This window comes from Theobroma cacao, chromosome 10 (assembly GCF_000208745.1).
Source record: "Theobroma cacao cultivar B97-61/B2 chromosome 10, Criollo_cocoa_genome_V2, whole genome shotgun sequence".
NCBI classification, from domain to species: Eukaryota; Viridiplantae; Streptophyta; class Magnoliopsida; order Malvales; family Malvaceae; genus Theobroma; species Theobroma cacao.
In genome coordinates this window covers 2068654-2084741 of record NC_030859.1, presented here as the reverse complement: position 1 = coordinate 2084741, position 16088 = coordinate 2068654, and the positions used below count along the sequence as shown (strand labels likewise).

Below are 16088 nucleotides of genomic sequence, written 5' to 3'. Positions count from 1 at the left end.
TTGAAAAAAATTAAATTAAATAAAAAACCGCCCATTTTGCATAATGATATGATTAACACTTAATTATTATTGTATGAAATTTCTTTCTTTTTTTTTTCTTTTTCCACCCTTACTTTTAGAACCCTTTTAGACAAATAGTCCCAAAATTGGATCACCCATTAGAGCTTTAATTACCGGTTTTCTTTTGGTCCTCCAACCTACTCTTTCTAACTCCTACCACATAGAACATAACAAGATATTAGCTAATCTATTGCCTAATTAATTAACATTTTTCTAGATCATAAAGGGGGAAAAGAAAAAAGAAAACAGTTTTTGCAAGCATTTACAATAGCATTTGCCAAACTGTTTTCTAACCATTCCAATGCAATTATGTGCATATCCCACCTAGAATTACAATACAACATATTAGGTGTGCATTTCAATTCAACAATAACATTGCTTTATTGTGAGTTTAAGCCATCTTTTTCTTTTCTTCTATATTATTAAAACATATAAGTTCGAATAATCTGAAAATGAGACTTGAAATATTTACCTTTAAAATATATATTATTTACACAAGATATTATTATTTTTATCGACGTTTTCATTTTCAGATCATTTAACACATCCTTGTAGCATAAACACTAATAAGAAAAAAAACCCAAACTAATTAGCCTATCATTGTTGCAAACATGCACTAAAAGACTCCCTCAAATCCTGTTTTCACATAGTTGAAGAAAGCAATGATTCTGCTGTCTCTTGCTCATCTTCACAGAATGGATGTTCCCTTTCCCTGTCAAATCCATCTCCATTGATTTCCAGCTTCTCTGGAGCCGACATGTTTTGATTGTAATCTTGTTCTGTTAGTCCTGTCCCTTCCTCGGATGACAAGTTCTCTTTGAACTCCAAGAAACAGTCTTCTTGAGAACAAGATCTTCCATGGTTGCTAAACGAGTTGAACCTTTGATCCTTTGAAGAGGAAAGGTGGCTGAAGCTCCCAAAACCTTTGATCCCCATTGTTAGTTTTCGAGCTCTTGCTCTCTCTTCTTTGAGAAACGACTCATTCTCAAGTAGCATCAGGATTTTCTCTGATAATTTCCCAACACTCAGGCCCCAATTGAACCTGCATATTTATAAGAACTTAAAGAAGTATTTAACCGCTAACAATTTTGATGTAAACATTGATTGATGAATATACCAACCCTTTCTCATCAATATATTGAAAGTTTCCCAATTCCTTGATGGAATCTCTATGATTCTGAAACTCCTCAGCAACCCTTAGAGGACCATGTGTTAACAGATGTTCCAATAAAACCAAAGCATTGTAAGAGGCACGCCAGTTCTTTTTATCAAACTTTGACAATCTGAATTGGATTGAAAGGCAAAACAATATGAGAATTTTACAGTCAGAATTCTGTTAGTGAAAGTGAGAGAAAAGCCAAGAAAATTAACCTCTTGTGCAAAATGTCAACAATTCTCCAATAATCATCAACTTCAAAGGCAGCCCTTGATATTGCACCCATGCTGCATGCATCTGGTGATAGCATGTTTCCATCTGTGGCTTCTTCTGTCAATCTTCAAAATCCAACCAAGAAAAAGACTTGGATCAAACGAAAATGAATAGATATAAAGATATTGAACATGTTTCAGGACTGAAGCTTACAATTCTACTGGTGTAACATCAGTTAAAGCCAATCTAGCAGTCTTGATCTTCTCCTTGAGGAAAAAAGAAGCTTGCCTTTTGAATTCGTGGAAAACAAGACTACCCATTTTGCAGTTTTATGTCTGGAATATGAAGGACTAACAAGCCTGTAAGATAAGGATAAATGTGAAAGAAATTCTGCATGAAGTTTCTCTGGAAATCCTTAGCTAAGCATATTAAGAGTTCAACAACTCCATTACAGCAACAAAAAAACAATGAGTCAGCAACTGCTCTCTGAAAAGAGAATTTGCATATGTAATTAGGGAATAAAAAAATGCATGGCAATGTAAGAAGAAATCAACCTGTTTAAGGGTTGATAAGGAGAAAATTGGAAGGCAAATTTGGGGTAGGAGGGAAGGCTTTGTCCTTAGGATTCCGGGCCTGGTCCTACATAAATTGCCTTAAAAGATTTGTTTACTGTCAAGCTAATGCTTTGTTCTTGACCAACAAATTGGAGCTACGACTCTTTAAAAGTTCAGTTTTTACTTAATTTTCTATATGGATATTAAGTTAGTTAATTGGGTACCTAATTACCTACTTATTTTAGGTTCTAACTACATGTATAGCAATTTTTTTGTATTATACATATATAGAACCTAATTTGTTTTTTTATAAATTATTACACAGATTTTTTTTGTTTATAAATTATTATACATAGATTAAATTCACTTTTTTGACAGATAAGAGAAACTAATTGCATAATTGACATGTTTAATTAAATGAATTTTAATTAAATTTGTTTCAACAACCTAACACTGAGTACCTAAGTTGGGTGCATCAACTCTTTTATCAACAAATGCAATGCCATCGATATTCATTTAGAATTCATAAATTTACTAGTATCTTATTCTGCGATTAAAGTTTTGAGGTTCAAATATATGCAGCAAGCATTTCTTCCATAAGATATAAAAGTTAAGAACATAACACCAAGTTAACAGTTACTCAACTTGCATGGAAATTAAAGAGACATGGCAAGTATCAACATCTGATTGAAAGCTAGGATCCATGCATAAATTAGGGCTTTAACCTCCAAGGTAATTCAGGGTCTTGCATATGCTGTTTAGTTACTTAACGAGTTAGACACAATCAGAAGAATGCTTAAGGTAAATTACCCTAATCAAAAGGTTAAACTGCTCCAACAATCACCTTCAAGCACTTATCCAGGAAATAAATTCGTAATTTAATTGTCAAAATGTGATTACAACTGAATAACTGCATGTTCTGGCCGTTCCTTGCATAAGGAAAAAGCTCGGAAAAACTGATTTTCAGCTAACTGTTAAAAGTTTTTCCTAAAGAGTGTATTAAACCTAAGGTTATCAAATCATCTGCATAGCTGCTTCTCTTTGTTTGTCATCACTCAATGGAGCCAAGAGCCGGGAAGATCATGACATCAAGAGTTAATTTTCCACATTCGAGTTCTGTATCCTACAGACATGAGGGCTAGCTCCCAAAGCATGTTGGGTATGCTCAATGGATTTACCTTCGATCCAGGAATTTCAGACCAGTTTACGGATATCTCGAGCATTGGGATGCTGAACCATTTGCAAAGGAAAACTAGTTCAACATCAAAACACCACCTGCACATATAATCCATGATGCTACGTCACAGAAAATTTCGAAAAAGATTGAGCAGAGCAGTGAACAATTGAGTAGGAAATCTTCGCATGCTACAACCTAAGTGCTAGACCTTGAAAAAAGTTCATTTAAAACAGACAATATCGGAAGTGTTTTTAAAATGAGGGAAGTTAAAGAGAAGAGATGCAAAATGAAGAGAAATTGTTAAATTTTGTCTGGTTTTGATAGAAAAAGAAAATAAAAGAAACGTAATGAATTATAAGTGAAAAATTGGCAATTTCTATCCAAAATTGGTTAAAAAAGTTTTTAAAAACTGGGGAGGTATGGAAGGATGACACTAACATGAATAGAAATATCTATTACTGAAAAAATTACTTTAATTCCACTCTTTATTATTTCTTTCCATTCTCAACAACTAAATAAAACTGAATTTTACATAAGCCTTCACCTCCATCCACCCCTTTCTATTGTTTATCTCAATTTCTTAGACACTTATATTCGTAAATGGGAAGCAGCAGAAAAATACCATAGACTATTCAATGAGAAAAAAGAGCATGTACCTGATGACATTATACTAATCTATACATGTAATATATATTTGTTTTGAATTCCTGATGACAGGATATGCAAGTAGTAATAGTTAAGGATGGGGTCATCAGTAGTGTCACCAAGGTCAGAATCACCTTTTCAAACGGATGTTAGTAAAAAGCTTCCTTGCTGCAGATCTTGTAAACATCTTAAAACCACACTGCATTGTAAGAAGAAATACAAATCAGGAAAATGCTATTAGAGAATTCAGTATACATTTCAATTACGTTAATAATATAGAACATGCATACTGGTTCATAGACTTTAGGCCAAAAAAGTAGAAATCTAAACAATTAAGAAACACACCTGTGTATCACGAATTCCGGGACCAGCAGCCAAGAGAACCACAAGATGGAAACCCTTCATCAAAAAATTGCGGTACCACTTCCTCTGAAACATAGATTGAAAAAATTCAACTACAAGAAATGTGCAACTAAGACAAGAAAATCAAAATATGGCCAAACAGCACGCATCATTAGTAAACATAACTGTAGCAAGAGCTTTCTCCTCAAGATGAGCCCGCGAACCAAATGCAACTATTGGGACATCAGATATTCTAAAATTTGTATCACTGGCTGCTGAATCCTCACAATGAGTATCTTTTCTGGCAACCACATGGATCTGAAGTGTAAAACATCAGATAATCTGTAACACATAGAATATCCTCAACATGGCTAGTCAATCTTTTACAAACCTGATTTTCAAGTTTTTCCAGGTCAGTAACCTTGGTAGCCCCATCAGCATCTAGCATTAGAAGTAATTCACCACGTGAATGAAGCATTCCCTGTTTTACAATGCTTTCACAGAGGTAAAGAGCTTCAATCAATTGTTGTCATGCAGGAGTACGATAGCATAATACTTTCAGTAGCATCAAAAAATGTTTGTGAATGTCAAAATAAATGGTGGTTAGACTCACTTTTCTTATAGCTTCTCCTTTGCCATGGTTTTTACCAAGAAGGATAACCCTTACATTGTCCACACCATACTTCTTTACAAAGTCAAAAGCTACTCTCTTTGTTCCATCCTTACTTCCATCATCAATGATCAACACCTGCTCAGCAACTCATCCACATAAGAGAGATGCAGACATGCAAAGCACATTTAAATGGCACACTTCTTCTTAACAAAATGGTTAGTGAGCCCCAAACACACTTAACCTATCTAAATCTGAATTTCATTATAGACTTCTGAATAAAAAGACTTCACAAAACGAATTTAGAAATCCAGTTAATAGAATGAAAAAAATGGTACCTCATAAGAAAATGACTTATCCTTTGCTACCCGTTGTTGAAGATAACTGCAAAGTAACAACATAACATCACATTATACAACATTGTAATCTTTTCAAGGACAACCATGGATATAGTTTAAAATGATTTCAATGAAGCATATCTAAGAAACCATATTTTACATCCTGAAGTAAACGAGACAAGGATTAACCCAGTTGCAGGTGGAGAATGGGAAGTTAAAGTATCACTTCTGAATGAAAACTGCATCATGCTGTAAAAGCTCCATCTATTACTTAAGAAACCTTGCTCTAACCAGTTTGAGATCAAGCATTAACAATAGCCAATAATTTTAGTAGGCTATGACATAATGAATAGCAATGATGGCCCATCATCAGTACCAATGTCATTTTACGAAAGCAAATTTACCATATGAGAAACTAAAATCAATCAAATGAATAAACTAGCATCTCGGCGTCCACCTTTCTAGTCCTTTTTTGTTTGTTGAGGAACTCAGATTGATATGTTAGCATTTTACTATATTACCAACTATTGAAAATATACATCCTACACTAAGAGACATAAAGCCTATATTTATACCTTCAACTAAAACACATATGTGCAGACATTAAGGGGTTTAACAGAGAAACATTAACTTACTTCATGGTTTCATCAAGTGCTCCAGGAAGCCTGTGCTCTTCATTGAAAGCAGGAAATATCAACGACAAGTATTTCTCCGCTGGATCAAAAACGATAGGACAAGGGACCTGGACAAGAACATGCATCCAGTGAATTCTTAGCACCCGTACCCTCTTCCAATATCATTATCCCATAAATAAATAAATTAGTATAGAAAAAAAAACATTTTAAAGGAACCAAATACAAAATGGTATCAGAAGTTCTAATTTACATCAATAATTCGCACATAATAAAGTTGACTTCTTAAACTAGAAACCATTAATTCCTGGCCCTTGTATTATTTCGATTCACTAATTTGCTTCAAATTAAAGGGATAATAAAAACAAGTTCCAATTCTAATGAACTTAGTTAGTAATAACTATTTAGTTATCTAGCTTCTTGAAATTTTGACTTTTCCATTAATTTTCTAACCAAAATCACAGGAAAAAAAAACGAAATTTGACTCATTTTCTTGGCAACCAAACAAGCGATTATAAAGAAAAATCCCAAAAACCAAAAAAGAAAAAAGAAATGCGATTACCTGTTTCAATGATTTCGGATCCTCAAAGATCGCCGGGGCTTCAACATGACTACATTAAAAGAATTAAATTTTTTTAAAAAAAAATCAAATAACCACATCAAAATGAAAACGGAAAAAAGAGGAAATAGGGTCAGTACGCGTTGTTGTGACGTCTTCTGTAAGCTTCAAAAACGATTATAGAAACTAATCCAAAAACAACGATCAAGATTAAAGCAGCCAAATACTCCACAGTCATCAATAGAAACCCCATTTTCGCTTGTTTTTTCTTTCTCCAAGCTTTTGGCTGCTGCTTGTAGTAGTCAAGATTTAATACTAGTGTTCACCTTCGATGAGGACTCAATTTTTGTTTTCTGTAGTAATACAATGAAATGACGTTTAGATCACTTATTTATCAACATAGCCCGTCTAGCTCAGTCGGTAGAGCGCAAGGCTCTTAACCTTGTGGTCGTGGGTTCGAGCCCCACGGTGGGCGAAATTGTTTGTTGTTCTTTTAGCCCTTTTCAGTCTTAAGTTGCGAAGTGTAAGTTTAGCCGAGTTTCCCAAGTTCAGACTGTTCAGTAAAGCCCACACTGTGGGCCTATTTTTCTTCTCTTAAATTCTTTCTCTTTGATTTTCTTTTTTTTTTTAAAGTAATAATCTTATAAATTTGAGTATATAAAATTATCACGAAATCTCGACATGATATCACTTGTCCCGAGTTTACAGTGACCATTAATTAACATTAAAATCGACCGAGTAAATAAGGACATATTTTCATGTAGGTCATTTCTCCTTTTTGGTTGATCTAAGATTAGAACATATGATTTTCAATGTTTCCATGTTGCATTATGATGGAGAAGTTGTGCACATAAAAAGGCCCTTAATTGAATTAAGTGCCAAGCTTTCTGGTGATTAATTGTCCATATGAATGGTAATGCAGCCAACTCATTGCTGCCAGTAGATCATAACTCTGCTTGAAAGATTCCATGGGAAAAAAATAAATAAAGCAAGCATCTCTATGCTGTCAGCTCATTACCAAGTACACTCTTGGCCTTGAGGGCAAGCTCTGCCCCCCTGTCGAATCCCCAAATACCAAACCCCTATTTACTGTTTCTGTGATCACAAATTTGCTTTCAAAATGCTAATATCTCTTGCCAATCCTTACTTTTTTTAGATTGATAAATGAAGCAAGTTCATAGATATCAGGGTTTTGTTCTCTTTTAACATATCAGAAGTCTGATAAATTCTGATACCGGATTGTGGGAAACCCACTATGTTTTTTTCCTAAGTAGTACTTGCTTTAAATAAACCATTAGAAAAAGAGGATTGGTGGGTACTTTAGCATGTGACACCCCATGATTCTATTTATGAATCACCCAAATAGGCAAACACTGCTAAATCTGAGTACAGCAATGCAAGGTTTTCAGCTGCAACAGGAAGGAGAGATTTGTACATTATTCATGCGAACAAAAAGGCAGCTGGGATGTGGTAATATGGCCATATGGGTCCTTCTCATGCCATGATTAATCCCACAAGAGCAAATGAGAAGAAAAAAAGAGAAAGAAAGGCTTTTTCTTTTCTTTCACTTTCTTAGACCATAAAGCCATGGCTTGGGTGGAGAGGTTGGTCCTTCACCCTACCCCATTTCTGCTTTCATCATTTCATTCCATACAGCTATAGTTTTCCCCCATTTTCTCATCATCTTCACCTATTTGTCATCATTTTGTTATCATTAAAGCTTACATAGAGTGCACCATTAGACTATGTTTACATCCATGAATTAAATTTACCAAATTTTATATAATATTTTCCCTTTCATTTTTCTAGAAAAAGAAACCTTTTAACCTATCAAGAAGATTTTAATATCATTGTAGCAGCACTAAGCATTAAAAAAATAGTACACCCAGACCTGAGTCCTGCAAACCAATTTGCAGGCTGAAAGGGCTGAGTGGCAGAGGCCACCGCTTGGTGTTCACGGGTTAAATCTCAGGCACCATTCACAAGAAGAGCACCATTGTAAATGGGGGTAAATACAATTAATATTTGGAACTTGAAGCTTTGAGAAATCAAAACAATATAATAAAAGTAGCAAATAATTAATAATATTAATTAAATGTTGTCCACTATCTATTTATGGTTGCTTAAAATATGCTTTAGGTATAGAGTAAACTGGAAGAAATAAGAATTATGACAGTATAGCCTTAATACACTTAATTACCTTACAGTCAGATTGCCCAGAAAGATATGCTGCTGCTGCTTCAAGTAGGCATCAATATTTACAGAGACTTTCTGATTAAACTGTGAAGAGAAGAACTCAAATTTATTCATACTACAAATTTGTTCAGGGAAAAAGAAAAGAAGATTTAGGAAATTTAGAACATGAACAAGGTCTTCAACAAATAAACCAATTCCCCCCCACCCATCATAAAAGAAAAATATTTCAAAACCAAAAAGAGAAGAAGAATATGATCATGATTTGAGAAGGATGATGAGGAAAATTTTATAATTAAAAAGAAAAAGAAAAAAATTCTAGTGTGCCATTGCAACTGGAGGGCAGTAGCTAATGCTTCTCTGGTTAGGCATGGCAAGCATAGCAGTGTGGTCCAAGAAATCCTTGAGTGCAACCACGGACTGCAAAATTGTTCTGAGATCATCAGCACATGAAAATCCCATGTTCCCTACCTTCCTCACTGCATAAACATAGAAAGTGATGCACCCTTTTCTGAACTTGAACCTAGCCATTTCACACCCAGTTAGCCCCCTTATCAGCTTCTTGTTCACTTCTCCCAGAGGAATTTCTGGTGGCCATATCCTATCCACGGCCAGCTTCATGGCCTCTGATTCAAAAACAAATAAAAGAACTTTGGATTTCTTAGTGCCAAGGCCAAGAGTCAGTGTGTGCCAAGCATGGTGAGCTAAGATTGTGAAGTTTGTAGGCAAGAAAGCTGTTGTTGAAGGGAAAGGGAGCTTGTTGCTGTTGGATTTGCTTATTGGTGGGAAATCAAGCAGCTTCAGGAGCTCAAGAGGCCTTGCTCTCCTGATTGTGAATGACTTTACAATGAACTGCCCACCAAACCTGAGACCTTTCACTTCAGAGCTTGGCTTGAAAGAAAAATCTGATGCTGGCTTGGTGGTCTGGTCATTGGGGTGTTGATGCTTTTGCTTCTTGTTCTTCTTATTCTTTTCCTTCTCTTCCATTGTGCTTGTAAGTTTCCTTTTTGGTAATGTTGGTGGTGAAGGAAGGCTTTGCTTCTGTATGTGTGTGTATAACTGTGATAACAAAACCAATCTAGAGCTTTTGGTGGTGTGCAGTTGTTTGTTGGCTTCTTTGTCCCTAGTTTGCTTTTGTTGAAGAGATTTGGAGTCAAAAAGAGGGCTATACTACTTTGCATAAATTAGATCATCTTTTTTTTTATTAAATATAATAATATGTTATCATTTTCAATGTTTGTTATGTATGGCATTCTTTATAATATTTTAAGGGAGTGATGAAACTGTTAACAACTTAGCATAATTTTTAATAATTTTTTAATTTATTTTGTCATTTTTATAATCTGTGAATTCATGTCAATCTATTACTTAAAGTGGGTTTTTGAGATGGAGTAGGTTGGAGTTATTGAGTACCCCCATATATTTGATGTACTAGCTCATGATGCTGCCACTTATTTTTCATCATCTTTCTATGTAGGAGAGCACCTTCATAAATGATGCCCTTATACCAATTCACATGATATTCTTTGCATGTACATATGACATATAATCAATTCATTAAGAGTACATCTATGATTATATATCAATAACTTACCTTGATAATTAAGTTTCAAGTATTTTTTTAATTAAAAAAAATTGAGATTCAAAATTAAGATCTCGATTTCGAGTTTGTAAATTAACCTTGTGGTTAATTTAATTCTTCAAGTTTGAGGAACATAACATGTGCTCCTTGAAAATCTTGAGAGAGGCCCAATCAATGAAATAATTAACCCCCTTAATATTCTTCATAAGCTCACCAATTGAGGATTTGGGACCACATTAGGGTGATTTAATTAGAATTAGCAAAATAAAACCATGCATGAGAATTTGCATGCATAATCGTAAGAATTACATCCATTTGCTAAACTACTTCCAACAAATTTGCTAATTAAACTTTATAATTTCATGGGATTAAAGCAAATGCTTCAACCAAGCAAAGATGATATTCATTTCTTAGGTTTGTTAATGAAATTTGTTGAAAGAAAATTTGGGGGAAAAGTAAAAAAAAAAAAGGAAATGGAAAAGAAGTGGTTACATTTGATTCTATCTGTTATTGGGAGAGATAAGGTTGGCTTACCTCATTTGACAACCAGTAAGTCATCCCATTAAAGTTGTTTCCTTCCAAAGGCAACCCCATTGCCTTTAATCATTCATATGAAAGAAAAATTTTCAGAGGGCCTTGAGAAGACCAACCAAAAGCAACAAAACCTCTTGCAGAGAGGGGCCACACCAAGGGGAGCCTAATAAAATATCCTGCCAGGTTCCCTGTCTCCTCCAATTAATTCATCATCATCATCAATTAACCATACTCTTCCAAACTTTTAATTTATGGTTTGAAATTCAGGGTTTACACATAGATTCTTTAGACCAAAGCATTTCCCTTTCATTGTAATTACCAACACCAGAAATTGATAGGCAAGTAGGTAGCAAAGAGCCAAAGAAGTTGCTAATAAAGTTCGTCTGATCAGATTGATTATTATGCAAATTTTTGCTTTGATTATGTCTGCATCTGCTTGATTGAGAAGTCTACCAAATAATGATCAGTGTGACTAATCATGTTTTTGGACTAACCATTGACAGGGACATACCCAGATTTTCTCCTTTCTGATTCTCGATATATATAAATGTTAAGTACCTTTTGCATTAAAACCACCGACACTAGTCCCCTTGGGGAGACATTAAGACCTGTGAGAACACTTTGAATTGGTACCATAACTATTTGATTAAGGACAAATATCATATTAATGTGAAGAAAGAGCCCCCTTATTCAATTTTGTTTCTCCCTCAATCAAATTTGTTGCAGAAACTGATACAAAATTTCAGCTAGAATCAAAGATATTATCAAAACAGATCATACAGACGAGAATCCTACAAAATTGTATCGACATAAACACGTCTAAAAGTTAAATTTAAATCATAAACTATATCGTAACATTGTCGTTATTCATGTCATTTGCAAAAGAAATTTTGACCTGCACCAAATTAAAGGTAATTTGAAGAAGGGAAGGGAATAGGTTGGCTGTAGTTCTCCAACATATATTAGGTTTTGCATGATTATCATTGCCCCATCCTTTTGTTTTCTCCATAGACTTTCTTCTATTTCAATTCTTTCCTTTATGCAAACCCCATTCTTTTGGGCAACTAGAACTTTACAACTGTTGTGGCTATTGCTGCAGCGGCTTTGAGGTGGACTTATCCAACGAACGGTGGGCCAATTTCCAAATTATGCATTCAATCTACTTGAAAAAGATGTTTATTATTTAGTCACTATGGATAGTTTTATGGGTTTTTTTTTTTAATAATTAACTTTAAAATGTTTTATTTTTTTCCGTAACTCTATCTACTATTTAATAATTTCCAACATTTAGTTCAATTCAGTAATTTAGAATTATTGAAACATTAGATACTTAATTATTGAAATTTCGAAGGATTATTCAAATATTAGATACTTATAGTTACCGAATTATCATAAATTCAGAAAATCGAAATCAATATAATACAACCAAAGAGTATAAAATATAAATTAATATGAAATGACTCAATTTTTCTAATGTGATTTTATCTCAAAGTTAAGACAAGTGATCAATTATCTTACAAAAATTTAAATTAACACGAAATCATATATATATATATGTATATATTGCATCCGAACATTTAATTCATTGATTTGTACATGACCATCTACCTAAAGATTAATATTCGAATCCTCATTCTCTTAATTAATATATATTCTTTGATTCTGTCCTTTTGTAGTGAGGAGCCTTTTGGAATAATAATGGAAGAACAGATCATGGCTGCTTGTATAATAACATAAGAAAACAATAAAGATGAAAGATATTTGCTGTTCCAATAACATAAGAAAACAATAAAGATGAAAGATGTTTGCTGTTCCAAGATTCTTTCTCTCTCAGGATTTTGAGCTGAGCCTGGCAGGCCAATTTAGCATTTTGATACACCACCAGGGCTGCAACTGCAGGGCCCCTCAGAGTTTGATTTTCCAACAGGTTGATGTGAAGTTTTTGGTCCTCCCCAAAGGGGGCTGTAGTTTGGCGTAAAAGGTTAGGAATTGGGCATTGTTTGTCTGCTAATACAGTCAAAGTGGGGAACAAAACAACGATTTATAAGTACATTTTCATATGTTTATAGCATTTAAATTTCAAATTGAAGGAACTGTGTATGCACCAATGGTTGCTAAAAAGAAGAAAACGCCAATGAAATTTGGTAGAGTCCATTGAAGAAGGAAAAGTGCTATCATCATGGCTTGATTGGCTCACTTTGGCCTCCAGCTTATACATACAAGTATTGTTCACCTTTAGACCATATGCTTAACAAACCCTGTTCTTTGTTTTGTAAAATGAGATTTGAGAACTTAGTCAAGAGCAATCACATTCGGAAAACAAGTGCTGATTTTGACTCGATGTTAAATAAATGTATCTTTAAATTTGAAATCAAATAAAAAAATTTTCCTCGAAAATTGTACATTGATCATCATTTGATCATGCCTAAGACAAAAAAAATCCTGGCAAATTTACATCTTTTTCATACCACAATTGGGTCATCCTGGTTATGAAATTTCAAACTATAATCTTGTCAATGTTCAATAGGGGATATTGGGTCTTTTACTCTTCTTAATTTTCACCAGGCCAGAAGGCCTGCCACCCAAATTATTGTTGAAATGTAAACAAGAACAGGCCTTTACATGTACGAAGGCCCAGCTCAAACTTCAAAAAATTTTTCGTAATCAATTTAAAATTTATTTGGTAACAATAAACGATACATAATCATCATCATGTAATAAATTTTTTTGCTCTTGCAAATTGCAATTGTTTTTCAGTGGAACTCTGGAATTACAATTCCATCAACTGTTTTTAAGCTGTTGTTAAGACTCTTATCTATTTTTTCCACAATCCAAGCCATGCAAAAATAAATTAAATTATTGGAAATTGATGTTCACATTTGATACTGCAATTGCAGCATACAACAAAGCATCAAAGAAAGTAAAAGAACTACACTACACAGTAATTTGTATGAGGGAATTTCTCAAGCTTTTTCCTCCAAAAGGGAAATTCCCCCTTAACCAACCTTCACTCAATAACCAATCTTTCCTCATCCAATTCTTCAAGGGTAGTGGCAGTTGCCATAACCTGCACCACAAATAAATTCTCAAACAAAGAAAATTAAACAATGTTTTCGATTTGTAATTGTTTTTTGAGTCTCAATACTAAATTTTTGCTTACTTGGATCGGCAGTGGTGATTTGAGCAGTGCCAGAAAAATCACAGGCGTTATCAGCTTGGCCTTTGTTTCGATAGTAAGAATTCATGGCAAATGTTGCACGAGACCTGACGGTGCCTGGTTGAGCGCAAGGCCCACCAGGTTGAATTGGACTGCAATTAGCACCTTGGCTACATGCGTAATCTAGGTTAGATTGCAGTTGAGCATCGGTGACTCCAGGTTTCGGTACACAGAACTTCTTGCTTGATGGTGCCCGTATTGCTGGTCTTGGCATCGGCTATATCATATTTGATACAAGGAGGAAAGACAAATGAATGAAACCTTAGAGAAATCATATTTGATATAGGTCCAACTTTTAGTAAAAGTCATACCTGGCCATTGCGCAAAACTCCAACATTGTAAACAGGGGTGAAATCTGGTCTAAATAAACCCCAATTCCTCTCAGCGAGGGGACCTGGTTTCTGATTCTCATTAAACAATGCGAAAATGTAAGTCTCAAACCTCCTGTTTGGCATCAAAGGTGTGCCATTTCCTGAAAGGATTTCCCTAACCAAATTCCCATTGTAAGAAAGTGCATTCCCAACAGTAGCAACCAGGTTTCCTCCATCACCCTGGGAAGGCCAACCGGTTTCGCCAATGACAATGTCAACATCTCCACAGCCAATGGCACTCATGGCCGAATGTGTTTTGTCCAAGAGAGCATCAAGGGCATTGGTGTATGTTTTCCCACTATGTTTATCAAACAAACCAGGATTTCTCTTGAAAAGAGCATAGTCCAATTTGTTCCCCATCGCATTCAACTCGAAGTAAGGGTAAGGGTTGATCATGAAAGGTGATTTTGTTCTTCGAAGGAATAGTAGTAAAGGAGCAAAGAAGCTCTTTGCATAATCCTGCCTAAACCGAGCCAAACTTGGCACAGAGTCACCATTGAATATGTTAAGAGCATGAGCTGTTGTGACCTGATAAACAATGTAGAAGAAGAAGAATGCATTTGAATTCATCAAAATTAACCAATATATAAAAGAAATGTAAGAATCAAACGCAAAATAAAGCATATATCGAACCTTAATACCCCGAATTCCAGCTTTAGCCAAAGCAAGATGAAGAGATTTCATTGCTGGCACAAGATTGTTAATTTGATCCTGAACGTTAAAAAGCAAAATTTCGTTGCCAACAGAAATATACTTGATCTTCGTCTGTGGATAAAAAGGGCGAATATGGTTATTCACCCATCTCCTCGCCGCTCGAACATTGGTTAAAGAAGGGATTTGTCCATTGGCAACCGTGACCGTGACCGAAATATCAGTGTTTGCAAAAGCTCTAAGGACATCAGGGTTCGTATCAAAGATCTTTACGCTGTCAAAAATAGTTTTGGTCTTGATGAAGTTGGCAACTTCGTAAGGTGACGGAAGGTTGTCCGCTATCATGCCATAGTTTACGCCGAGGGCGGTGGCGGAGGTGACGAGGTGAAGGAAGGTGGCGAGGAGGAGGATTCCCATGGTTCCAAAAAGATGTTCAATCGTTTTGACTATTCTTCTCTATTGTGAGGTTAATATATATACAGTAGAAAGAAGAAGGAAAAAGTAGGTTCTATGTTCAATATTTTGACAGATGGAATCAGTGTTAAAACAAAGAATAACAGCTCAGATTTTAGCTAGTCTTAATCATAGAGATCTCCCTGATTTTGGAATTGTTCCAAATTTAGCTTCTCCTCCCGCCTTTTTATCCCCATATTACTTGGTTATCATGAATGCTTTGCAATTTTGTTAAAACCCATACTAGATTTTGTTCATTAGCGAATATTTGATTTGCTGTCTTGTTGTAATTCCAATTATATATATATATATATATATATACTTTTAATTAGTTCAGAATTAAGAACCCAATTGCCATTGTCCATGGGAGAAGAGGTGTGCCAAGGCTGATGCAATTTCACTAGCATTTTGCTTATACCATTCCAATTTCCAATTTGAGTTTGACACGATCAAGTATTTTCATGGCGTCCTGATGCAGTCAAACATATCGACTTCCAGGACTTTTCACCTGAAACAGATAAAGGTCCAAAACAGGCAGAGAGGTGAAACTGTAGAACCCGGCGCATGCAGCGGCGTGCCCACTAGTTATTTGGCAAGTGGAAAGCTTTTGTAGTTTAAAGAATCGTGTGGCAGCTTTATGGATTCTGAGAAAACTTGCATTCCTATTGTCTTAGTAACTTTAATTAACTTATTTATCATTGAGATTAAGAAAACAAGAAATTTGTTTTCTTTATTGTTTTTAACATAAAAAAAGCTTTATTATAAGGCTTAAAGACTTAATATGTTTATTTTTTTGTAAAA

The 16088-nt window shown here is 34.8% G+C and overlaps 4 protein-coding genes and 1 non-coding gene across 6 annotated transcripts; 1 reads left to right on the top strand and 4 right to left on the bottom strand.

Moving 5' to 3' along the window:
* Positions 467-2212, bottom strand: LOC18586097 (ENTH domain-containing protein C794.11c). 2 transcript variants are annotated; one of them, XM_018128992.1, is made up of 5 exons: positions 1984-2212; positions 1643-1788; positions 1432-1554; positions 1182-1343; positions 467-1102 (listed from the first exon to the last, which is right to left on the bottom strand). In XM_018128992.1, the coding sequence occupies exons 2-5, from the start codon at positions 1747-1749 to the stop codon at positions 703-705; spliced, it is 792 nt and encodes a 263-aa protein (XP_017984481.1). In that variant the 5' UTR covers positions 1750-1788; positions 1984-2212; the 3' UTR covers positions 467-702. The 2 variants fall into 2 exon arrangements, with proteins under 2 accessions (XP_017984481.1, XP_017984482.1); XM_018128993.1 differs by having other exon boundaries at positions 1643-1764.
* On the bottom strand, positions 2768-6591 carry LOC18586096 (dolichyl-phosphate beta-glucosyltransferase). The gene is made up of 10 exons (XM_007009281.2): positions 6427-6591; positions 6290-6338; positions 5731-5837; positions 5096-5141; positions 4761-4895; positions 4539-4628; positions 4334-4465; positions 4151-4234; positions 3940-4004; positions 2768-3258 (listed from the first exon to the last, which is right to left on the bottom strand). The coding sequence occupies exons 1-10, from the start codon at positions 6537-6539 to the stop codon at positions 3072-3074; spliced, it is 1008 nt and encodes a 335-aa protein (XP_007009343.1). The 5' UTR covers positions 6540-6591; the 3' UTR covers positions 2768-3071.
* Positions 6689-6761, top strand: TRNAK-CUU. The gene has a single exon. It is a non-coding gene; the product is annotated as a tRNA-Lys (tRNA).
* Positions 8514-9625, bottom strand: LOC18586095. Its single transcript, XM_007009280.2, has one exon. The coding sequence runs from the start codon at positions 9464-9466 to the stop codon at positions 8798-8800; it is 669 nt and encodes a 222-aa protein (XP_007009342.1). The 5' UTR covers positions 9467-9625; the 3' UTR covers positions 8514-8797.
* Positions 13435-15257, bottom strand: LOC18586094 (glucan endo-1,3-beta-glucosidase). Its single transcript, XM_007009279.2, has 4 exons — positions 14817-15257; positions 14124-14711; positions 13756-14029; positions 13435-13662 (listed from the first exon to the last, which is right to left on the bottom strand). Exons 1-4 carry the CDS (start codon positions 15249-15251, stop codon positions 13637-13639), a joined length of 1323 nt encoding a protein of 440 aa, XP_007009341.2. The 5' UTR covers positions 15252-15257; the 3' UTR covers positions 13435-13636.